Below are 24,885 nucleotides of genomic sequence, written 5' to 3'. Positions count from 1 at the left end.
TGGAAATGAAAGAGAATTTTTTTTGCTTGTTTGTTTGTGCATGGAAAAAATTTCCTCCTAACTAACAATGGTAGTTCTCCTAAATATCGGGATCGGCTCGAGAATACTGATTTTCAACTTCTTTTGATAGCCATAACATTTTTAGTTTCTCTTGCGTTTGTATTATCTCCTTCATGGGAACACTTGGGTGTGTTTTATTCTTTTTCTGTTACATTATTTTTGCATTTGTGGAGTCAACTATTCAAGCAGTTTTGGGAAGTTTAAGAAACAGGTTAAATAAAGAATACCAAAATAAATAAATAAAAAGATGCAATGAAATTCAATGGTTAAAGTTATATAGATTATGAAGGTTTAGACAATTGAACAAGACAGAAAAAGAACATTTATTTGACTTACACATTCCCTTGTGCTTGGCACACAGACAGAGATGCAACAAAGTTCATAGGTTTACACAGATATATATGAAAGAGAAAAGAAAGCACACGTTCCACAATGAAGAGTCTCAGAGATTCTGGACAATTTCACTGTGTTAAACAACAGTCATACTCATCGGTGCTGACGACTCCATGTCCCATAATGGTGGATTTAATATGATATGAAGGTGTGCATAGTAGCCAGTACACGAATATACATATGCAGTTCCTGAAACGTGTACTGCTTTTCACAAAGTATTCAACAGGCCATCCAATAAGCTGAGAGTGCCGCAACATGAATTCATACCAATTCTTGAGCTCTACCAACATCCAATTTTCAGTTGGTCCTACATTTACCTTCTCCAATCATACATTATAGGTTGTGATATGTGCATCAGCTGATAAGATCAAAACAATAATTTTTAGAGCAAATCATAATAACCATAGAGCAAATTACAATATGTGCCTCAGGTATGCTCTCATCTATGTCAAATGCATTTTCATTCATCCCTAATTTCACATTTATAATATTCAAATATATGAATAAACATGAGAAAAATAATCATAACAAAAACATATACAAAATATGATAGACTGCATAATAACCAACCAATATGCCATATAGGACAAACATTTTTAATCTTTTTTAGACCTGCGTATGATTAAATAAGAACCAGAGGGTTTTAATGGATTATGAAAACTTGAAGAAGCTTGTCATATATAGCATAACTCGGTGCAACACCTCTTAGTTCAACCATTTTTATGGTCAGATTGGTTTCTAAAGCATTTCTTCTCTTGAGAAATGCACATCAATTGCATTGTATTGAGCAAACGATGCAAAATACTCATTACTAAAAGTTCGATAACTTCAATTCCAAGTGTCAAGAACCACATGCATAACAATGAAAATTGCATTGCTAATTGATAGGGAAACTGAAGAGATAAGTGACACCAAGGCATAGTTCAATAGAAAAATGAAGGAAAAGGCACACAACCGTATTGCCCCCTTCTTTACATCTGATTGAACAAGACAAGCCTGTTTTTTTTTCTCTTTTTTCTAGAAAATCAATACTGATAAAACTAAATATAGTTTTGTTATTACCAAAGAAAATACAAGAAGCTCCCCTGCTGCCAGGGTAATTCATTTTGGATTGAACAAGATGCCTTCCAAGATGATTATTCATGAAACGTTGAGATGGGTAACCCCAAAACCATCACAAGAAATGTTGAGATGGGTAACCTGCTTGGAATCTAAGCCCTTTGATGGAACCAAAACCATCCATCACAGGAAACGTTGAGATTGAAAAACTCTGATAGGAAAGACTCCACCTCCGTGATGAGTCTTTCCTATAAAAACGGTACCTTTTTCAAAATATTTGGACGAGAAACATTTTCTCTTGTTTGGAAAGGTTGGAAAAACAGTACATTTTTTTTACCTTGCTTCACTTTTTCTATGCATTTTTTGCTTCCAAATGTGCCCTAAGGGCGTGTCTGGATAGGGCAGAAATATGGAGAGAACAGGAATTCTCAGTCTTCACCAACCACAACCACATAGGAATAGGATTCTTTTGTTTGGGTTCACTTCAAGAAATTTGCCCTATGCAGCTAGATTTTACAATTTTACAATACATTTTCCATGAGGCTTTACGCTAATAATCTTTGAATCGTAGGCAAGACTTCCTTGGATCTTTATAATATGGTAAGCCAACCACCCAACCCAAACTGATTTGTTAGTCTCTTAACTTGCAAGTGAAAAATGGGTTAAGCACACATTTAAACAGGTTCAATAAGGCATAAGATCATCCCAATTTGTTTCATTAGAATAATTCAATGAATTAAATTGATCCTTTCAAGAGGCCTTAATGACCATTAATACAACCTATCCAACTTTCTGAGTTTGCTGGTCATTCATGATTCTTTTTCATGCCAATATCAGTAATGTAGTTCAACAATAAAATAAATAAATCTAATCCCAACTATAGAGTTGTGACACAGTCAAATCCGAACAAACAAATTAAAATGTACAAAAACCGTGATTATTATATATTTAAAATATGCATATTGGTTTGATTATGTTGAATCTAGGTATAAAGGTGGGCCCAGTAAGCAGAAACCGTCAACTTAGGTGGTCCTATACCGAGTCAGGTCCAGATCCAGAGTCTGCCTTAATTTGGATATTTGGATCCAAAATCCAATTTTTGAGTTAAAATACTTTGAACATTAATTATCCCCAACCATTATCTCAAATATTGCTGTAGTTTTTCAAAACCTCTTGATTTTATCGTGGGATTTTGAAAAGCCAATATGATAGTAAAAAACGCTATATTTTATTGGAGGGGGAGATGGCAAACATAAACAAGATATTTCATTTTTCATAGGGATCCAGAAATTTTTTAACTACGTTAGGATCTTCTGCCAAGTAAAGACTCCAATGGAATTTTTAAATTCTTCGGAGGGGAGGGGACTGTCCTAATGCAGGTCTGTCTCTGTTTTTATATAATCTGTAAAAACTATTTTTTTTTTATATTTATTATGAGATTTTCTTTTGTGAAGAAAATCCGTATAACAAGAGTTTTTACTATGTGCTCAAACCTTTCTCAGCCCTTGATGTAAATTGCCAAGGCTCGATTTACGATAAAACTAATGCACAAAATCTAAAAATAATAAGAAAAAACTGAAAATTGCATAAAACTCAAAGAAAATAACAATTCTTAATAGTCCAACTCTGAATTCTGGGCTTTCAAATAATGTCTCACAAATCTCAATCCAAGTAAAACACCTAGTTTGATAAATTCTTAAAAAGATAAAACTTATATTAATTAAGAAATAGATCATAAAATGAATCTAAATGGGTATCTATAGATTCGGGTCTTTTGCTTAATTAACCTTACTTAACAAAACCTTTAAAACTGCAAACTAACCCAACCCAAACTCCTAACGATAAAAATGTAAATTATTCATTTTATCTGTAAAATCTTGCAAATCTGGATTCATTTGGACTTCTCAAACTCAGCGGTTTAGATTCTTTCCCGTGTCCTCCACCGGCCTGGGGTTTATGCTAAACCTGAGAGGCGAGAGTCCGAATGACAACCATCGGAGAACGATGGAGCGGGTTCCGACTGTGAGCCTGTGATCGTGTTTTGACTAGCAGCAGATTCCGGCGGCCTACATCAGATTTCGGCGGCTCTTCTTGTGATAGCTCTTCTTCTTCTTCTTTCTCATCAACGTTGCTACGAAAATCAGCTCATTGTTACCTTTCTTATCGACCACATACTAAAATCTTCAGTGATCCCATTTATTTGAGATTTTTATGGTGGTGGGTGAGCCTCGATTCGCATTGAAGCAAGAGATGTCCCACATAACAGACTTTAGTGGATGGGTTTGTGTGCAAATTTGCTGCAAATCTTTGCGTTTTCGTTGGTGTTTCTGAAAACAAAAAAAATGAGAAGCAGAAAGGGAAACACGAATTTACATGGTTCGGTGTTTATGAACACCTACATCCACGATGAAAGACTCTACTCAACGTGATAGTTGAGCAGGTTTCATTGAGCATTTATATAAAGTTTTACAAGCTATCATATTATCCAGATTCTTCATAAAGCTATCCGGATTCTTCATAGAGTTTGAACTCTTCATGTTAATCGAACTCCTTATAGCATTATCGTCTGGATTCTTCACATTAGCATTATGGGCTAGATTCTTTATTAAGTTTGAACTCTTCATTGCTGCCTTATCACTATCATTCCCCCTCAAACTCGAGTTGGGGTGAATCCACAACCCGAGTTTGTTTCGAAGCTGATCAAAGATAGTTCATAGAAGGGATTTAGTTAAGATATCTGCAACATGTTGAGACGATGATACGAACTTCATGATGAGACTCCCATGAGCTACTTTTTCTCGAACAAAGTGAAAGTCGATATCAACATGCTTCATGTGAGAATGAAAGACTGGTTTAATGGTAACTAGAAGAGCTAAAAGATTATCACAAAAAATGATGGGTGGTTCAGATAAATATATCCCAATATCTCATAGAATAAACGATAACCATGTGAGTTCTGTTGTTGTCGAAACCATAGCCTTATATTCGGCCTTGGAGTGAGTAACAATATGTTGTTTCTTGGCACTCCACGTTATGCAGTTGGAACCAAAAAAAGTGCAAAAACCGGTGGTAGATCTTCTAGTAAGCAGACATCTTGCCCAGTCAGCATTAGAGAAAGCATATAACTACATGGGAGTATTGGCCAATAAATGGGTATCATACTTAATAGTACCATGAATATATCGCAGAATTCGTTTCACCATTTGGAAGTGAAACTCAGTAGGAGTTTGCATGAATTGACTAACATGATTAACACTAAAGGAAATATTTGGACGTGTGAACGTCAAGTATTGCAGACCTCCAACCAGACTTTTGTACAATGTGCAATCATTAAACAAATTTTCACTTCCTTTGGTAGGACGAAGATTAGACACCATCGAAGTAGAGACAAGTTTGGCGCCAAGCATCTGTGCACGATCCAATAAGGCATATGCATGCCTTTTCTAATTTAGAAATAATCCCTTAGATAAATGATGAACCTCGACTCTAAGAAAATAGTGAAGATAGACCAGATCTTTCATGGCAAACTCATGACTGACTCTATCAACAAACTCATTTATCATGGTAAGATTACTTCCTATGAGAATAATATCATCAACATAGAGTAGGAGAAGCATTCTCCCATAATAACTTTGATAGATAAATAAGGATGAGTTAGCAACACTGGAATAAAATTCCATAGAGAACAAGAACGTACCAAACCTGTCATACCAGGCTCGTGGAGCTTGTTTTAAGCCATACAAGGCTCTATTTAATTTGCACACAAAATCAGGGTTGTCTTTATCATGGTACCCAGGGGGTTGGTCGATATAGACATCTTGAGTCAAGAAACCATGCAAAAATGCATTCTTGACATCTAACTGTTTGATATCTTAGTTACAGGCAAGAGCCACTGTTAGAACTATTCTAATAGATGAAGGCTTTATAACAGGGGAAAAAGTCTCAGCAAAATCGACTCCTGGTATTTGACTGAATCCTTTAGCCATGAGGCATGCCTTAAGTCGTTCTACAGTTTCATCACTTTTAATTTTTGTTTTAAACACCCATTGGCTTCCAAACACATTCATACTAGATTTGGGAGGAACTAAAACCCATGTGTCATTTTGTTTCAAGGCAAGCAACTCTTCTTTCGTAGCTTGACGTCAATCTGGATTTTTTAAGGCTTCATTAATCATTTTTTGTTCAAGGGGAACAGTTAGGACAAAAAAATATTTGGGATTAGGTTTAATTATCCCTTCTTTTGATCGAGTAACCATAGGATGAGTGTTTCGGGCATTCGTGTTGATAGAATTAGGTTTTATAACTTGAATGAGATCTTCTTCTGGTGGAGAATAAGGCTCAAGAGACATCATGGTTTCAAGAGGCTCATAATTTTCAAGAGTTTGAGAGTCATCAACAGGAGGGCTAAAAGCATTGTCTGAGAAAGTATTGTTTTGACAGTTATCACTAACGCCCACTTCCTTGAAACTAGCATCCTACTGACAGTAGTTAGAATCAATAAAACTAACTCACTCTTTGTTTTCTGCTATGGAGGCAAACAGTTTACCAGAAGATCTATAAGGAAAAACATGTTTATCAAACACATGTTGAGATATAAACACACGACTAGTAGGTGGGTAGAGACACATGTATCCTTTATGAAACTCACTATATCCCACAAATACACATGGTAGTTATCGTGGTTCAAACTTATTCTTATTGTATTCTCTGATATATGGAAAGCATCTGCAGCCAAAATATCTGAGACAAGAAAATCTGATTGTTTTTTAGTTGACAACTCAAAAGGTGACTTCATATGAAGATTTGGAAATGGAAGCCTCTTAATCAGCCATACTGCCGTAGAGAAGGCTTCAACCTAAAAGCGTGTTGAAATATTACTATGAAAGATCATAGTTAATCCTAGTTCAGTAATAGAGCAGTGTTTACGCTTTGCCATATCATTTTTCAAGAGTCTTAGGGCAAGCTTTCACATGCTTAATGTCTTTTTCTTTCAGGAACTTTTCTAATACATGACTATGGAACTCACCTCCTTCATCAGTTTGAAAAATTTAAATTTTTTTTCAAAATTGAGTCAGCACCAAATTGTGAAATTCAATAAATTTTTATGTGAGCTCGGATTTAGCTTTTAATGGATAAAACCATGTGAATCTAGAATATTTATCAATAAAAATAGCATAAAATTTAAACTGTTGAGAAGAAAATATAGGTGTTGGTCCCCACAAATCACAATGAACCTTGTCAAACAACTAAGAGCAATGTTCATCAACTTGAGGAAATGGTAGCTTGCACATTTTGCCCATTTGACAAGTTGGGCATACAGATAAAAACTTATTTTGTGCAGTTGCCTCGATGGACTTATTTTTTATTAAAAAATCTACTAGATGCATATTAGGGTGATCGAGTCTCACATGCCAGACGTCCCTGCTAACAGACCCAAAACGGGTAGAGAAGAAGATCTGCTTATTTTCTAGCGTGACTTCATAGAGACTGCCAACCCAATTGCCCTTCATTAGCACTTTGTTGTTGGTTTTTTCCTTCATCAAAAAATTGTTAGATGAAAACTCAAATAAACAAGGCATATCAGAGGTTAACTGACTAAAAGAAATAAGACTCTTCTTAATTTTAGGAACAACAAGAACATTCTCAAGAACCAAAGTTTTGCTGTCAACTTTTAAGTTGGTTGTTCTCATGTCAGTAATAGCAAGTTTGGATCCATCACCAATCATAATCTTTTCTATCCCATGATACTTATAAAGATTGTTAAGTTTACCTGCATCTGAAGTGACGTGAGCAGTTTCTCCTGTATCTGAAAACCACACATCATCTTGATTGTCAGAAAGCTTTAATGTCGCAAGAGCTTAAGGAATGTCTTCAGCTTAAAAAGCCTGATTGCCTCAATGCCAACAATTTGTAGCACTATGATTTGGTTTTGAACAAATCTGACAAAACACACCCTTTTCCTTATTTTTTGCTTGAGCCTGATTTCCTGTCAGGCCATTGAAAGGTTTCTTTTGGATGAAATTATTTTCACAATTTATAGTTTGACCTGCTTGGGTAAACTCATGTCCTTTTGAAGAAAATTGTTGCCTTTTATTGAAGAATTGATTTTTTTGGTTGCCAGTCTTTTGATTAAAAAAGGTTGAGTGGTTGTTCACTCCTTCATATAAATTACATTTGGTTTGATGGCTTTGCAACAAGCCGACAACTTGTTTGTACGACAGGATTGGCGGTTTGAGCATGGTCGTAACAAATGATTCATAACCAGCTCCAAGACCATTCAATAACCAAAACACCTTGGTGTCATCATCAATAGGCTTGCCTATGGCAGCCAGCTCATCACATATATTTTTGAAGTTTTTGATATAATTGACCATTGGCACTTCATTTTTTAGATGAAGTTACAATTTTTGAATGAGTAGAAATTCTTGTTCTTTAGAAACATGAGCGAAAGAGGTTATTAAGGCATTCCATATCTCTCGAGACGTTTGAAGACCAACAATGGTGCCAAGAACTTCTGTAAAAGTACTAGTAATCCATCCTTGCAACAGACGGTCTGATTTCCTCCATGCCAGATATTCAAGATTCATGATAGCACCTGTAGGAGTCTGCGTGGATTGAGATGGCATGGGGTATTCTCCGTCAAGAAAGCCTGTTATGTCTTGGCTTTCAACAAGACCAAGAAACTAAGTTTGTCATAATTGAAAATTGTTATGGTTGAGATTGATTGTCACAAAGTTAGTGACATTTAGATTAAAAGAATATGGGTATTTTATGGAAGAGGTCGACTCTACTGAAGTGGCAGCCATAATAATAAGAACAATAAGACAAAGAAAGAAAAACCCCTCACTAGGCAACAGGCTCTGATACCATGAAAACAAAAAAAAAACGAGAAGAAACAGAAAGGAAAATACGAATTTATGTGGTTCGGTGTTTACGAACGCCTACATCAACGGTGCAAGACCCTACTCAGCGTGATAGTTGAGCAGGTTCCATTGCATTCTATGCAGCCTGTAAATTTTCGCTTGCTGCTTTCTTTTTTCTTCTCTTTCCTACTAGTTTTTTCTGTGTCGATTGTTTCGAGCCTGACAAGTTAGAACCAAGTTCATGTTTAGCTGGCAAGGTTTTGATGTTCAAGTTAAGCTCACTAAGCAACATGGGCAGCTTGGGCTTGGCTGGTTATTATATTTAGCTCAGCTTGCGTTTAGATTGATGAAATCAGGTGGAATTGCAACAAATTTCCATAAAATAGCATAAAAGAGATTTTTGGTAGATCTGGATTCAATTCATATCAACTCTATGAATCCAAATACACAGGGATTTTCGTGCTTCCAGATTATGAGCTCAAAACTGATCCGCCAAGGTTGGATTTCTCGCCGATTTGAATCGGGAATCGGCCGAGTAAACTCGGATCGAGGCCTATCCGATTAAAAAAAACCAGGGTGACTCGTTATGAACCGAAACTCGTCCGGTTCATGGGTAAAACTCGCATGAGTCGGCCGAGTCACGAATGATTTTTTTTTAACGGTTTTTCGATGCCCTAGCCCCTCTTTCCCGGTTTCCCTCTCACGCGGTCCATCCCCCTCTGTGCGTCTCACGGTCCCTCTGCCCTCTCTGCTGCGGTCATCCCCCTCCAGCCTCCGCTCCCGCACTATTTTCCGGCATCAGCAACTGGTTTCCGGCGGAAGGCTCCATCGAAGCCTGAAGGAGGTAATCCGGCGGTCCCGGCCCTCTTTCCCTCTCTCGAATATCGACTATCAACGGCCTCTCTCCTGCGGTCCACCCCACCTCCAGCATCCGCCACCGTTTTCAGGCGTCTAAGATTGCGTTTCTGGCGGCAGGCTCGAAGCCTGAAGGAGGTAGCCCGGTCTCTCTCTCTCTCTCTCTCTCTCTCTCTCTCTCTCTCTCTCTCTCACACACACACACACACACACACACACACACACACACAATCGTGAGCCAGCAGGCCGCTGACTCTCCGCTGTAGCCTGGCGGCCTGCTCTCTCTGTCTGTCTGGAACAACTACTCCTCTCTCTCAGCCAGCAGACCGCAGGTTCGCAGCTGCACCCTGGCTGTCTGCTCTCTCTCTCTCTCAATTGATGCTCTTCTGCAGTTCTGCCATGTTTTTTGGTGTTTTTTTTACAATTTCCCTGTTCTGCAATTTCCTTCTCTCTCCCTCTTCTGCAGTTCTGCCCATTTTTTTTTAAATTTCCCTGTTACATAAAGAGTAGCCGGTGTTAGTTTTGCTTGTAATATATGTTCCTTCTAAAATGCCAATTTTTTAATTTTAAGTGCATAAACTATTCTTAATTTATGAAGAAATAATAAATGTATGAATGTTATAGTTGTTATTAGTTGTAAGGTGGTCAATTTATGCATGTTATAACTAGATGAAAGACAAGAATGGTTGGTCGTTTTTGCTGTTTATTTATAATGTTTCAAAATTTTACTGACTTGTTTCATGAAACACATTTTCATTTTCTTTTCCAATAATAAATTTTGCTGTATTTTAAGAGCCAACTGGTTTTATGTTGGGGTTTCTTCACCTATCTGATATGGATTGGAAAGAAAAAGAAGAAAGCCTGCATATTAGAGTATTCTTATATTTGAGAGATTCTGAGCACAACCTGTTTGGCTTCATGGGATTGAAAGTCACATCCTAAATTATGGGCCAAAATTTGATATTGAATTTTGAAATAGTTTTTGTCTGAAACATTTCTAATTTTTGTTGCTTTCAAATAAAACATGGATTTCTGAATTTCAAACCAAACACCTGATAATTGGCACATAGTGAATTATTACTTTTTGGATTTTCTTCTTTTGCTTTATCATGTACTTCAAGATATATGTTGGATTAGAGATTCTCCCATTTTCATTCACACTAGTTCCTTTGTTAAAGTTCTCATATCTGTTTGATTTTTTCCTTCTAAATGATAACAGTATGTTATCCTATAATATCTAAATGACATGCATTAATGCTTAATGATTTTATCAACTATACTCAAGTAAGGTGTTTCTCTACTTTGGTCTTTACTTCAGTCTGTGAGCTATATGATTATAGGAGTTCTAAACCAGATTCATGTCATCTAATGCATTTTAATACTGTGAAGTTTGAACCATGAGATGCATGTTTAGATCTTTATTCATGATTGGATCCAGTTTGAACGCTCCCAGATTCCCCATGAAATGGGGTGTAACAGAAACTCAGAAATTTTTTTAGATCAATTTAGCTTGAGACCTTCAAAAGTATGTACTTCACAAATCTGTTTTATACTTTGATTTATATATAATCTATTCTATTTTTTGATTTGTTCTACTTCTTTTATATAATTTTTGTTTAGCATTTAAATTTTTTTCTCATTTGATTATGAATGCATATGCAGTAAGTTAATTTTGATGTTTTTCACTATCATAAATATATGATGATACATATTAGACGTTGAGATTAGATGAATTATAATGCTCATTAAACAATTTTTTGAATCATTAGCATCTGTTTATTATGAATGCATATGCAATAAATAAATGATATTGCATTTTAGATGTTAAAATTAGCTAAGTATGAATCATATTTAGCAAAACTTGTTTTTACTAGCCTTTATGATTGATTTAGGACCTTAGGTTATTTGGTTTTTTTGTATAAAATCATAATATATGATTCTGTTATATTTTTTTAATAAATTAAAAAAAAAACTTGAGTCATCCGAGTCACCGAGTTGCAAACTGGTGATCCTGTGTCTCAGGTTGCCAAGAAGAGGAATCTTTGGAGAGCTCACCTTCCACCTTAGTTGTCAAAGGCGGCGCGTAGGCAGCCTAGGTGACCTAGGCGTAGCCCCACCGTGGGCCCCACAATCTCGCCACTTGGGCGGACTCCACAAACTCACCACACCGCCCCCTAAGTGGGCCCCACAAGGTCAACTATGGTGGATCCCAACAAGCACGCCTCTTGGCATCTTAGTGGGCTCCACTAGCATGCCAAATCAGCCTATGATGGGGCAAGGAGGTTGTCTCACCGCCTGGGCTTTTGGGTTTGGGTGTTGGAGCACTTTTTTATCGCCTAAGCTTAAAAACCAATTTTGTCCATTTTTTTAGCTTCGTTGAGCACCTGGTCAATCGTGCCAAAGGAGAAACTATAAAAGGGAACCTTTTTTCTCTCTCTCTCACCCTTCCCTTTTCGTTCTCTCTCAGTTTCTTGCATCAAGAAGAAGAAGGAGGCGGAGGAGGTACTCTCTCTCTCAGTTTCTCACTCTCACTCTCTCTCTCAGTTTGCTATCTTCATCACTCTTTTGATTTTCTTCACCCCTCCCCCCTCTTTTCTTTTGGTTCTTTCTTTTTATTTTTCCTTCTTCTTCCTGCTGATTCTCTCTCTTGCTCTTCCTGTTTTTGCTATAGTTTATGTTTTTCAGTTTTATATATATATATATATATATATATATATGAAACACGCAAACACAAAATATATATAATATACATCACAAAATATATATAATATACATATTATAATAACTGAAACACAAGATTTTATATATATATATATATATATAAAATCTGTTTGACTGTTTCTGAGTTATGTATATCTCCGTGTGTGTAATTCATATATAATCTGTTTTCTTATCTTTTTCACAGTTTACACGTCACATGCGCGCGTGGACACACATACACACACATACACACACACACACACATATATATGAAACACACAAACACAAAATATATATAATATACATATTATAATAACTGAAACACAAGATTATATATATATATATATATAATCTGTTTGACTATTTCTGAGTTATATTTTTGGATGACTGTTTCTGAGTTATATATATCTCCGTGTGTGTAATTCATATATAATCTGTTTTCTTATCTTTTTCACAGTTTACACGTCACATGCGCGTGTGCGTACACACACACACACACACACACACACACATATATATATATATATATATATATATATATATAAACATATATTATAATATTATGTTTAAATTATGTAGTTGCCTTTTATTTACATTGTCAGTTGCATGGTTTGTTTATTCAACTGTTCATTTCTTGTTCTTATCTGTCTATTGCTTATTTTATGTCTATTGTTGTTAATTTTTTTGTATATTTTAGGGGCTCACCGCCTAGGCACCGCCTACCATCTTTGACAACTAAGCCTTCCACCATGATTTCTTCTTCTCAGTCTTCTGTTTGCAAGTTATTGATCAATAGGATAGCCAATCCTCTCAGAGTCCTCTGTACAACACGTGCTTTCTCCACCATGTCTGCTCAAAAGCTAGAATTTGTAGCGGAGGAGGAAGAGGAGAAGCAAAATAAGAAAAAGGAGGAAAAGGATGATGACAAAATCTATGTCCCCACCCCAGTTTTTGGGGAGTCTTCTGTGGCCATGCCTATGTCCTCTAAGACTGGTTCCATCATTGGGAAGAGGTTCTATAAGGAGGTCACCACCAGGTTGGCTGATGATGGGAATGGTTGGACTGTTATGCTTGATTACAGGACCCTCAAGACCCCCTCCAAGAGGCCTCTTAAGCTCCCAACCTTAGCATTAGCCAAGGCAGTTGCTGCTGAATGGCAGTACCAGGTTGGTCCTTTTTCTTCTTTTCTTACATTTTGTTTTTTAATCTGGTTTTGATTTTTTGCATTTTGAAAAGGCTTTTTGTGTTATTTCGGTTAAATCTTCATTCACTTGGATTGTTTTACTTTGTGGAAGCGGTACATGCTACTTTATGTGAATATTTTCCTCAATATTTTTCTCTTTTTTGTTTGCTTATAGTAATCGAATTGGTGGGAAGAATTTGTTTTTTCTTTTTCATGTTTTCTTCTATCTCTTCATATTTAATTTTTTTGTGCAAATTGAATCCAAGAAAAATGATTCTTTTTCTTTCTTTAGGTTTGCTGAATTACATTGGGTATCTTTCTTGTTCGGGAGAAAATTTAGCTTAATTCAGAAAAAAATAAGTTGGATGTTCCTTTTCTAATTCTTCAGCTTTGTGGTTAATTGTTTCCTTTTCTTATCTGAAATGATTTGATCAATGGTTCCCTTTTAGGGCTCATTTGTGCATCACAGAAACCTTTGGGTTTCCACAGAAATACACGCAACCATGTGCATTTCCATGGGGCCCACCATCGTGATGCAAACATGAGCTCCTCTTTCCCCGCAGAAAGAGGGGCTCGCTTTCAACGTCCCGCCTCCCCTTTCTGTGGTAATGGTTCATGTGGAGTGGGGGTGGGGGGTCGTCAGACTCCTGTTCCTTGGAAGAGCGCTCCAAGGAAAGGCTGCCATGGAGCTCTCTTCCATGTCACACAAACACGCTCTTACTGTTTTCAGAAGTGGGCAATGGCATGGTTTTTTATTTGATTTTTGCACTTGTCTTGTTGTTTTCCTTTTTGGTTATTAATTAGGCTTTTGGGTGTAGGAATCAGATGGTATCAGACCTTTTACCATGCCTCTCATGAAACTTGCATGTACTGCAATGGAGAGGGTTCCATTAACTCGACCTAAAGTGATTGACCATTTGATGAAAAAGTTTCATCAAGATTTAGTGTTTTGCCGTGCTCCAGGTGACAATGACCTAACAAGTGGAGTTTTCGGTATGTGACCTCTGAAATTTTAGCTTTCGCCTGATACAATGGATAAATTTTCTGAGACTTTTGTTGTAATGACTTCATTAAATCAACCTGTTGGTGATATCGGTTGAAAATCCTCTTCAAATGGTTAGTTTGTATGGGTTTTATTTTGATTTTATGGTGCAAAGAATAATATGATGCAGCGCATCTAGAAGACCTCGAGGAGAGCATGTTGAAGACACACTCCAGGAAAATGTATCATCGGAATCGAGTGTGAAGACCAAGCCCTTACCAAACATGATGAACCCGGAAGCCACCTGGAGCGTACTCGAACATATCCAAGATATTTTGCGTAGAGTTCTGAGTCAATGTAAGATTTTTATTTTTATTTTATTAGGACTAGTTCCGACGACCGTTAGGATTTATTTTGAGTGGTTGGAGGGTGTATGCAGGTTCATGGTAGTTCTTTTATATTTTTTTGACCTGTTTTTTTGTAAATCTGCAACCAAAACCAAAACTAAAACAGGGCCAGGCTGGTCGGGTCCTAGATCCGGACCCACCCAGAATTAATGGAGAGAGGAGTCTACCCATTCTCTCTTCTTCCTTTTTTTTTCCTTTGCATTAACGTCCTCCTCTCGTCTGTTTTCCCTTCACAACGCTGCCCTCTTCCTCCATTCCTCTTCTTCCTCTACTCACACCGACCATCATAGGCCACCGCCCAGGGCCTCCACTCACCGTGCTTCTCCTCCAACGGCTCCATCTTCCAATTCAACGTCTCTTCACCTCTCTCATCCTCTAATGACCTCCCCTGCCCATTTTTGTTTATAAACCCTAAACCCAAACGTAAGAGGAGCATTTTTTTAATCTTTTGAACCCTTGAATCCCTTGAAGTTAAGTCGTGAGTGAAGAGCAATCACCCTCTTCTTACCACCGATTTTCTCACCTGGCTGTTGCTGATCGTTGCTGGGCTGCCGCACGAAAAGACGTCCGGACAATTGACCTATGTGGAGGTCTTGACCGTGTGCTGTGGGTTCAGATGATGTTTGGCCAGCGTGAAGATCGCCGGAGCTAAGAAACCCATCTTTCTTGTTTCTAGTTTCTTTAACCCCATATACCGTTTCTTTTTTACCACTTGTTGAATCTCCTAATCTTGAAATCCAGAGTTTGCAATTTTTGATTGAGTGAATCATTTGTCTATCGGATCTGCGTTAAATTTTCCTGAAGTGTTTCCTCCTGTTCAGCTGACTCGATTTTCCTGAATTACATTTCCTGTTTGGTGTTTGTCTTGTGTTCTAAAGAAGTGATTTAACCTGAGTTTGCGAACCTGGTATGTGACAAGTGAATGAGTTGATTTTTTTTCTGAAATAATTTCCTGTTTAGTGTTAAATCGGATCTGCGTTAAATTTTCCTGAAGTGTTTTCCCCTGTTCAGCTGACTCGATTTTCCTGAATTACATTTCCTGTTTGGTGTTTGTCTTGTGTTCTAAAGAAGTGATTTAACCTGAGTTTGCGAACCTGGTATATGACAAGTGAATGAGTTGATTTTTTTTCTGAAATATATTTCCCATCAGCAGTGTTGTGAAAAGCGTTGAGGCGTAGCCTATGTCACATGGGTGCGGGTGCGGGTGAGGTTCAAAGCATTCATATCCTTTCCTATCATCTCCATCCAAGTCTTCCTAGGCCTATCCCAACCTCTTTTAACTAATATATTTTCCCATTTCTCCATCCTTCTGACTGGAGCATCATTAGGCCTTTGCCGAATATGTCCAAACCACCGTAAACGATTCTCTCTCATCTTATTTTCAATGGGTGCAACGCCTATCTTCTTACGTATCTCCTCATTCCGAATTTTATCTTTTATTGTATTTCCACACATCCATCTAAGCATCTGCATCTCAACTACACTCATTTTTTGAATATGATGTCTCTTGGCAGCCCAACATTCCGTACCATATAGTAAAGCGGGTCTAATAGTCGTCCTATAAAACTTTTCCTTCAACCGCAATGGCATTCTACGATCGCACAACACTCCAGTTGCACTTTTCCATTTCATCCACCCAACCTTTATCCTTTGATTTACATCTCCATCAATTTCTCCATACTTTTGAATGATGGATCCCAAATATTTGAAATAATCATTCACCGGTATTTCTTGCTCACCAAGCTTCACTACACTCCCATCACTACTTCGTTGCTTACTAAACCGACATTCCATATATTTAGTCTTACTCTTACTCAACTTAAAACATCTAGCTTCCAATGTCTGTCTCTATAATTCTAACTTAGCATTAACCCCTGCTCTAGACTCATCAATCAAAACAATATCATCAGCAAACAACATACACCACGATACATTTTCTTGAATGTAAAAGTAACATTAATGCAACAATTCTATTTTCTACTATGTGACCTGCAATACACAAATTTGAAATTCAATCTAATTTTGTTTTCTACTATGTGATGCAAAATACAAGGAGTGGTCTTTGAGTAAAGAGGCATCAATACAATAGCTTGAAGATGAGTAACATTAAAGCCACAATTAACATTATAAGAAAATAAGGTGTCAAGCGTACTTATCAAGATAAGAAACAACAAAAATAATTTAGAAACAACATATAGTAAAAATCAACCACTAATGTTGTTCTTTACCAGTTTTAAGAATAAACATTATGACCAACAACAAGGCCAAACTAGCAACTCAGTCATTCACAAATAATCATTATGTTATACCGAGTTTTTAACATAATCAGTAGCTGCCAATAGGGGTGGCAAAACCTGACACGACCTGCCAACCCGCCTCTTAGGCGGGTTCGGGTTGGGCTTAAGCCAACCCGTTTAATAAACGGGTCGACCCGCCTAACCCGTTTATTAAACGGGTCGGGTTCGGGTTAGGGGTATGCCAACCCGTCCGCCAACCCGCCAACCCGCTCGCTACCCGCCAACCCGTTTTCCCGACCCAACCCATTTATTAAACGGGTTGGCGGGTCATGTCAGGTTACCCGTTTATTAAATGGGTCGGGTTAGTGTTTGCCACAGCCGACCTGTTTAATAAACGGGTCGGGTTCGGGTTGAGGTATGCGGACACGCCAACCCGACCCGATTGCCACCCCTAGCTGCCAATACAAACATGCACGCATGCACACACACATAGACACACATACACATACATATAAATGTATATACAATGCATGTTGTACAACATAAATTCTATCTATTTCATGTTGTATACCAACCCAAAATTTAACGCTAAAAGAGAGTAGAACTCAATCGAACTGCAAACTGTTATTTCACACAGAAAAATAACAGAAAAGAAAAATATATACAAATTTCTTTCATATCTAAATGACAAAAGAAATTTTGTAAATGAAGAGGAGAAGAAGCATTACCTAAATGAAGAAGCTTGCGTGTCCGAGAGAGAGACTGTGTGTGTGTGAGAGAGAGAGAGAGAGACTTTGTGAGAAAAATACGGGATAGAGACTGCGTGAAAACAGATATAGGGTCGGGGCCCCTTTTTTAAACCCTATTTTTTGTCAAATGAGGGCCTTGACTCCTCATTTGACCAAAAATTTCAAGGCGTGCACGCCTCATCTTGAGGCGCGCCTCGCCTCGGGGCTTTTACGCCTTATCCTTGCGCCTCAAGGCATAAAGCCCCTCTCCTTGAGGCGAGGCGCGCTTTTTGCGCCTTGAGGCGTGTTTTTAATAACACTGCTCATCAGTCTGTTTCTTATTTTGATTCACCGTTGCACATGCCGTATGAGTGTGTTTGATTAACTGAATATCCTAAGAAACTTGTTGGCATTAGTTAAATTTCAGATTTGCTCTGTTTGTTGGTTTACATGTGCGCATAGCTGAATCGAATATTCAATTTCTGTTCACCAAATTTGCGGAGGTATTATGAATGTGCTCGACTGAAATCACACAATCAAAGAACTTTGTTGGATATGTTGAATATTCAGCATTATTTAACAGACTGAAATTTTGATCTGTCATTATACTTACGAAAGCACTTTCAATATACATATATAGGGTTACTTTGTTGTGACCGCATCTGACCATCATTAGAAATTGAGTTCCTAGGCTGCCACCCTTGCCCGCCTGCATCATAATATATTCTTATTTTCATATAATAAGTTGATACCATGGTTGCCAGTTGAGGAAGCGGGAGCGGGAAGCGAGGCACTTTCAAAATTTTAGGAAGCGGGGAAGCGTGGGACCACTTAGGAGCGATTCGGGAAGTGTCTCGGAAGCGACCTAGGAAGCGACATAGGAAGCGTCTCGGAAGCGAAAAAAACAAAAACAAAAAATAAAAAATACAAAAAAATTGAAAAAAACAGGGGAAGCGTGGGGGAAGCGAGGGGAAGCGTGCTTCCCATTAAAGGGAAGCGCGTCCCCCATTAAAGGGAAACGCGTCCCCCATTAAAGGGAAGCACGCTTCCCAAAAAAGGGGGATGTGCTTCCCAAAAAAGGGGGACGCTTCCCCCCACGCTTCGGAAGCGCGACGTTCCGCGCTTCCGAAGCGCGCTTCCCCTTTTAGCTAGGCGCTTCCGGTAACCCTGGTTGATACCGAGTTACCAATCTATGCAAGGATTAATAAATGAACACATTAATGTTTTTATATTAAGAAGTGTCAAGTCTCATTTAGTAATTGTGCTTATTTGATTCTAATAAATAAATAGAGAGTAGGAAATGGAGTGAGAATTTTTTATTGGTTATCAGTGATGTTTTATTCATGCAGTTTGTTTATGCAATATTACCCTTTAGAAAGACATCCAAATTTTTGGAGATAAACTCCTTTGCTTTTGTAATTCACAATAATCAATTTGGGGTGTTTGTATAGAAATCATTATGACCCTAGTGGACTGACATCCATTTTGTTTGTTAGTTTTTACTCCCTGACATAATGGAAGGACAATCCAATGCACGAGAAAGGAAATGTTGGTTTTAGACAACCAAATGTAGACTTATGCCTATATGCTACTGAAGCCAAACAGTACAAGTGGGACACATTTTAATGATGATGAGGACCAGGAGGAATAAGATTAATCACAATGAACAATGTAGTCTTCAAACATGATTCCCTTCACCCATAAATTGTATTAGTGCTTGAAAAACTATAGTAAACTGTCATACTCTGGCCAATATTTAGAATGCCAAAATAAATAAGAAGGTTGATAGTCAAAGAAATCTTTAATTACTATTTATTAAAACAGATCTTTTGATTTTAGAGCTGAACAATACCAAACAATATTTTGATACCTTGCGTGTGGACACTAACCCATGATGCAGGGGGCATAGTATATGTGTTTACTCCATAAGTTTTGCTGAAGACAACATGATCACCAAAAAGTTCAGAAGAGTGAACTGATGTTTCACGTGGCCAAGCAACATGTTTGAATTTATGCTTCTTATTTTCATATAATAAGTTGATACCGAGTTACCAATCTATGCAAGGATTGATAAATGAACACATTAATGTTTTTATATTAAGAAGTGTCAAGTCTCATTTAGTAATTGTGCTTATTTGATTCTAATAAATAAATAGAGAGTAGGAAATGGAGTGAGAATTTTTTATTGGTTATCAGTGATGTTTTATTCATGCAGTTTGTTTATGCAATATTACCCTTTAGAAAGACATCCAAATTTTTGGAGATAAACTCCTTTGCTTTTGTAATTCACAATAATCAATTTGGGGTGTTTGTATAGAAATCATTATGACCCTAGTGGACTGACATCCATTTTGTTTGTTAGTTTTTACTCCCTGACATAATGGAAGGACAATCCAATGCACGAGAAAGGAAATGTTGGTTTTAGACAACCAAATGTAGACTTATGCCTATATGCTACTGAAGCCAAACAGTACAAGTGGGACACATTTTAATGATGATGAGGACGAGGAGGAATAAGATTAATCACAATGAACAATGTAGTCTTCAAACATGATTCCCTTCACCCATAAATTGTATTAGTGCTTGAAAAACTATAGTAAACTGTCATACTCTGGCCAATATTTAGAATGCCAAAATAAATAAGAAGGTTGATAGTCAAAGAAATCTTTAATTACTATTTATTAAAACAGATCTTTTGATTTTAGAGCTGAACAATACCAAACAATATTTTGATACCTTGCGTGTGGACACTAACCCATGATGCAGGGGGCATAGTATATGTGTTTACTCCATAAGTTTTGCTGAAGACAACATGATCACCAAAAAGTTCAGAAGAGTGAACTGATGTTTCACGTGGCCAAGCAACATGTTTGAATTTATGCTTCTCACCCATACTGTAGTCATAAGAAAATCTGGATCTTCATCTTTTGTTTATGGCACAGTAGCTTTAAAAGCTGGGTCATAATTCTTCGTAGAGTAAATAAAGTTCCAAAACTCTCATTCCTTGTATGGAAGATGACCATTCTCCACATTATCATCAATCTCAATCACTTCAAGGAAAAAAAATCAAAAAACACTCTACACCAAACTCTCTCTCTCTCTCTCTCTCGCATATACAGATACAACTGTGCCCTTATCTTAAAATTGTATACATAACAACCTAGGTCATGCATATTCTAGTCCAATTAAACCTAGATGATGCTAATCCTACCAAGCTCGAGTCTATACATGCAGAGTGTCTTGCTTGTTATTAATTCTTCCTAAACTGGTTCAACTGAACCTAGATCGGACCAATATTGGTCAAGCTAAACTCTTGCGAGGATGCTACAAGCATCACAAGATAATGCAGACTTCTTTGCCATTTGGTCATACAGGTATTTTTGACCTCTGTGCAATTGGCCTTTTTTCCTGCTTTGCATCTACTGGTGATTTCACATTATGCTTTCCCTGAAAATGGAAAATAATTCTTTTTAGATACCAAGGCATGTCATAGTTGTGGAATATATGATAATAATTCTAAGTTTCTAACCATGTTGTCACGGTAGAGTATGGTCAAACATACATAGCCCTTAGCAGTGAAATCATGATCTTTTGCAAGTGTACAACATCCCATTAGCTAAATTAATTGATTGACATTGGCAGCTCTTTCATTTAGTAGCAGCTTTCAGGGAGTTTATCTTGTGAACATAAAAAATGGAATGACAATGGCAGTTTCTGTTGTGTGCACCGTTTATTCAAACATCATTCAACCTTGAGATTTCCAACAAAATTGTTCCAAGCAGAGCCCTAGGTATTTGAGTGTACTAAATAATTAAGCACCCTGAAGAATTTTTTGTTAGATGTTGACTATGCAGTTTGTGACTTTTCTACCACTCCTTGCGATACTGGTCAATAGAATCTATTGGCTTGTCATACAGTTCACTGTTTGTGATGCTCTGGAGGAAATGCAGACTGGGATCCGGTGCACACTTGGAGCCTGTTTGCCTGCCTCAGAAAACTGGAGCTTTCCGCTGAAATGCACAACTTTCAATGTGTTTCCGCGGGGCCCACCACAGCAATGCAAATGTGGGGCTCCCTTTCCTCTCAGAAAAGGAGCTGAAAGGGAGTCCCAAAGGCAGGGAGCCTCCTTCCGTGACATGCAAACACCCCCTTGGTTATTGCCAACTGCATTTGCATCTGTTAAGTGAATTATAGTTATCAGATTCCCCTTCTTTTGTGTTTTAGATATCAAAACCTTGATAAATACATGAAGATTGCCACTGGCATGCACTCATATACTTTTTTTCTTTTTTGGTTGATCGGAGTGGAGAAGATGAAATCAAATATGTAGCAGAACTTTACTTTGTCATTTGTGCCCCGATGGCAAGAAATTTCTTGAACATTTTCTTCATAGGAGTCAAGCTTGTTTTCCTTATCTTCCATATGGCATGTCAGATTTCTTTTTGGAGAAATGATTTGATATTTTAGCACATGCTATTGTGCTGCCAATAGCTATCTTGGTGGCATTTCACCTTATCTAGGACTTGAGTTTCTTAGCATATCCCAAAAATGGTCTTTCAGGAAAACCAATATTAACTTGTTATTTTCATCCAAAACCTGGTTTGCAAGTTGATTTTCAAATTTTAGTATATAGATTCTACTGCAATTCAATTCATTTTGTATGAGAATTGGTAGTGTGTGCATAAGATTCCTTAAAATTCTGATATTTATCTTGATAATGACATTGCTGCTGCTACTGCTATTGTATATTCGTTTTGCACACATGGCTTACACATTAGTTTTTTCACTATTTCACCATCTAGAATAACAATTAAGCTTACGACAGAACCTAGAAATTGGTTTTTGTTATAATCAAATATGCCAATTATGTATTGCAGAAAAACAAGTGGAGGTGCTAGATCCTTTCTTTAATTGGGTAGAAAAGGAGTTTGGTTTCAGGCCTGTTGTGTATACTAGCCTTTTTGGTGGAAAACAAGATGATGGTCTTGTTGCTGCTGTTGAAAACCTCCTGAAAAAAACTAATAACTGGGAATTGGCTTCAATTGATGCCATGGCTGCTGCTGCTCACTCTTTGCTCATCTCATTGGGAATCTTTCGAGGAAGACTTCAAATAGAGGAAGCAATAAAGTTGACAAGACTTGAAGAAGATATCCAGGTTAGCAGCACATGTGCACATGCACGCACACATGGGTGAACGCAAGAAAACACAGCACATTTTCATGAACATGCAGACACATAGGTTCACATGCATTTGTTCATGCATACTTGCACACCAAGATGTGATTGGTTTAAATATCCCATTAAATCATGTAGGTAACCCACTTAGTGGGTTGAAACCGTTGAATAGACCATGCTATTTACAGTAAATGGAATATACATGCTGCACATGAAGTAGGCATTTATGGCACCTTTCTTGAGACCAACCCCATGGATGTGTTAGGCATGGTCCATTTGCTAGGAATGAATACTTGGATTGTGTTTTTCAGAGAAAAAAAGTACAACTTTTTTTAATCTTGAATAGTTATGACAATTTTGGACTGTTGATTTTCAACCCCTATAAAAACCTGCCCATATGTCGTAATCGGATGATCCAATGGCTGATTCCTGTTAAATCAAGCATATAGTCAGCTTTAGGAGGGAAAGGGAAAACCCTTCTAAAAGCTTGGCTCCTATGGGAGTAGGGAGGATTGCATTACTCTGTCTTTTACGAGTGTGATAATAACGTGGGAATTTCTCGTGAACATTTTTTATCCTTGTTGTTAACATTAATATTTTCGTTACCTTTAATATATGCAGGTTGATAAATGGGGTCTTGTTGAGGGTGGTCATGATGTTGATGTGGCAGATCTTCGGGTTCAAATATCCTCTGCAGCTGTGCTTTTAGGACTTTCACAACTGCAATAAGTTTCCTTTTCCTTTTGTCCCTTTATTAGGATCCTGTGCCAATAATAAATTCATTGTGAACAGAATTGTAGATAACGGGGAAAATGTAGTGCTTATGTTGTAATGTAACAGCCGGCTAGCTCCTTAAAAAAGTTTCTAAAAGCATGACCAAGCGCAGTATTTTTTAAGAATCAATATAAAATAATTTGCCGCCTTGACTTTCAGCCATTCTAGTTGTAGATCCAAATTTAAAAAATTTGAATGTCTGCTTGCCAATCTTTAGTTTTATATGCTTCAGTGAGAAACTGTCTGGCATCGACTTTTCAAGTGCTTTTACCCCGACTTCAGAGATCTGGCAAGCGAATCGGTGTTCTCAGATTTCAAGGCATTGCTCTGTATTTGATTTGTGCTATTTGATTTGTGCAGAGGAATTCCAAGTGCCTGTACGTTGTCAAAAGCTCAATACCAAGTAAAAATAATCCTCCAAGTGGGATTACATGAGAGATCTCAATTCAAAAGTGGTCATGCTTACTAAACTAGATCGAGCTCGGGGTTTGATTGGAAAAAATGGTCTTCTTAAAATCTCAATTCAATATGAAAAGTATCACAGTCTTCTTAAAATCTCTATGGCAGACAATCTTGTGGGTGAACCTTTTATTTCAGTTGTGCCTACTCAAAATACATTCTTTTATCGTCGAAACGGATGGTCGTTGGGTAGAAATTGACGGTGACACTCAAACCAACACAACTTTCTTTCATGCGTTAATCTAAAAGATTTTGTATCATCCATACAGTATGGACATATCAATCTCTCATGTGTGTTACAACCAGATAACATATCATATGCAGGGAAGTCACTGATTGTTCATATAACAACAACCTTCATATTGAAATTTTATTTTTTGTGGGCATCATACATGAGAATACCGTCATCTTATAGTACTTTCAATTCATCAATCAATGACCTTAAATATACATCAAGATTTTGTTCTGGAGAGGTTAGACCAGGAATCCATAGAGACAAGAAAATATTTTGACACTTCATACACAAGCTTGGAGGAAGGTTGTATGGAGTTACAAATACTGGCTAACACGAGTATGGAGTTGATCTACCCCAAATAGATTAAATTCATTTGTATATAACTCGAGCCTAACATTTCTCACTTTCATTGTGAAGGTCTGATGAGTACAATCAAAGTGTTTCCAAGCTTTCGCGTCAAAAGGATGTGTGATCTTGTTTTTATCATATTAAACTTTATTTGCATGTCATCTTATGTGTTTAGCTGTCCTCGAATACATATACAATTGTTACAATCTAGGAGTGAGAAATAAGTAGCGGAGTGACTTGTATAACACTTCTTTTAACCTCGTGCTATCATTGTCTCTTGTCTTTGGCTTGAACCGAGGATGCCCACATGACGGGCATGATCTGTTATTTTCTTGATCTTTAAAATACATGTAGTGATTTGACAAACATCTATCGTTTGATACCTCATACTTAGAGCGTTAACCATAACCTTCGCACGATAGAAATT

At 37.4% G+C, this 24,885-nt stretch overlaps 1 protein-coding gene across 1 annotated transcript; it reads left to right on the top strand.

Moving 5' to 3' along the window:
* The first annotated feature begins 9,064 nt into the window (after nucleotides 1-9,064).
* On the top strand, nucleotides 9,065-23,573 carry LOC149830965 (uncharacterized). The gene is made up of 6 exons (XM_090013575.1): nucleotides 9,065-9,368; nucleotides 11,698-11,732; nucleotides 12,628-13,096; nucleotides 13,932-14,106; nucleotides 22,345-22,622; nucleotides 23,264-23,573. Exons 3-6 carry the CDS (start codon nucleotides 12,680-12,682, stop codon nucleotides 23,369-23,371), a joined length of 978 nt encoding a protein of 325 aa, XP_089869701.1. The 5' UTR covers nucleotides 9,065-9,368; nucleotides 11,698-11,732; nucleotides 12,628-12,679; the 3' UTR covers nucleotides 23,372-23,573.
* Nucleotides 23,574-24,885: the final 1,312 nt, after the last annotated feature.

Source organism: Nuphar pumila, chromosome 7 (genome assembly GCF_984573655.1).
Source record: "Nuphar pumila chromosome 7, dmNupPumi1.hap1.1, whole genome shotgun sequence".
NCBI classification, from domain to species: Eukaryota; Viridiplantae; Streptophyta; class Magnoliopsida; order Nymphaeales; family Nymphaeaceae; genus Nuphar; species Nuphar pumila.
This window is presented reverse-complemented; position numbering and strand designations above follow the sequence as displayed.

What these genes read in the sequence shown, in the direction of transcription:
- LOC149830965 (XM_090013575.1), top strand. Translation starts at nt 12,680, where the DNA reads ATGATTTCTTCTTCTCAGTCTTCTGTTTGCAAGTTATTGATCAATAGG. An exon ending in CTGCTGAATGGCAGTACCAG is followed by an intron (nt 13,097 to 13,931) that starts GTTGGTCCTTTT and finishes TTTTGGGTGTAG; the next exon opens with GAATCAGATGGTATCAGACC. An exon ending in GACTTGAAGAAGATATCCAG is followed by an intron (nt 22,623 to 23,263) that starts GTTAGCAGCACA and finishes TAATATATGCAG; the next exon opens with GTTGATAAATGGGGTCTTGT.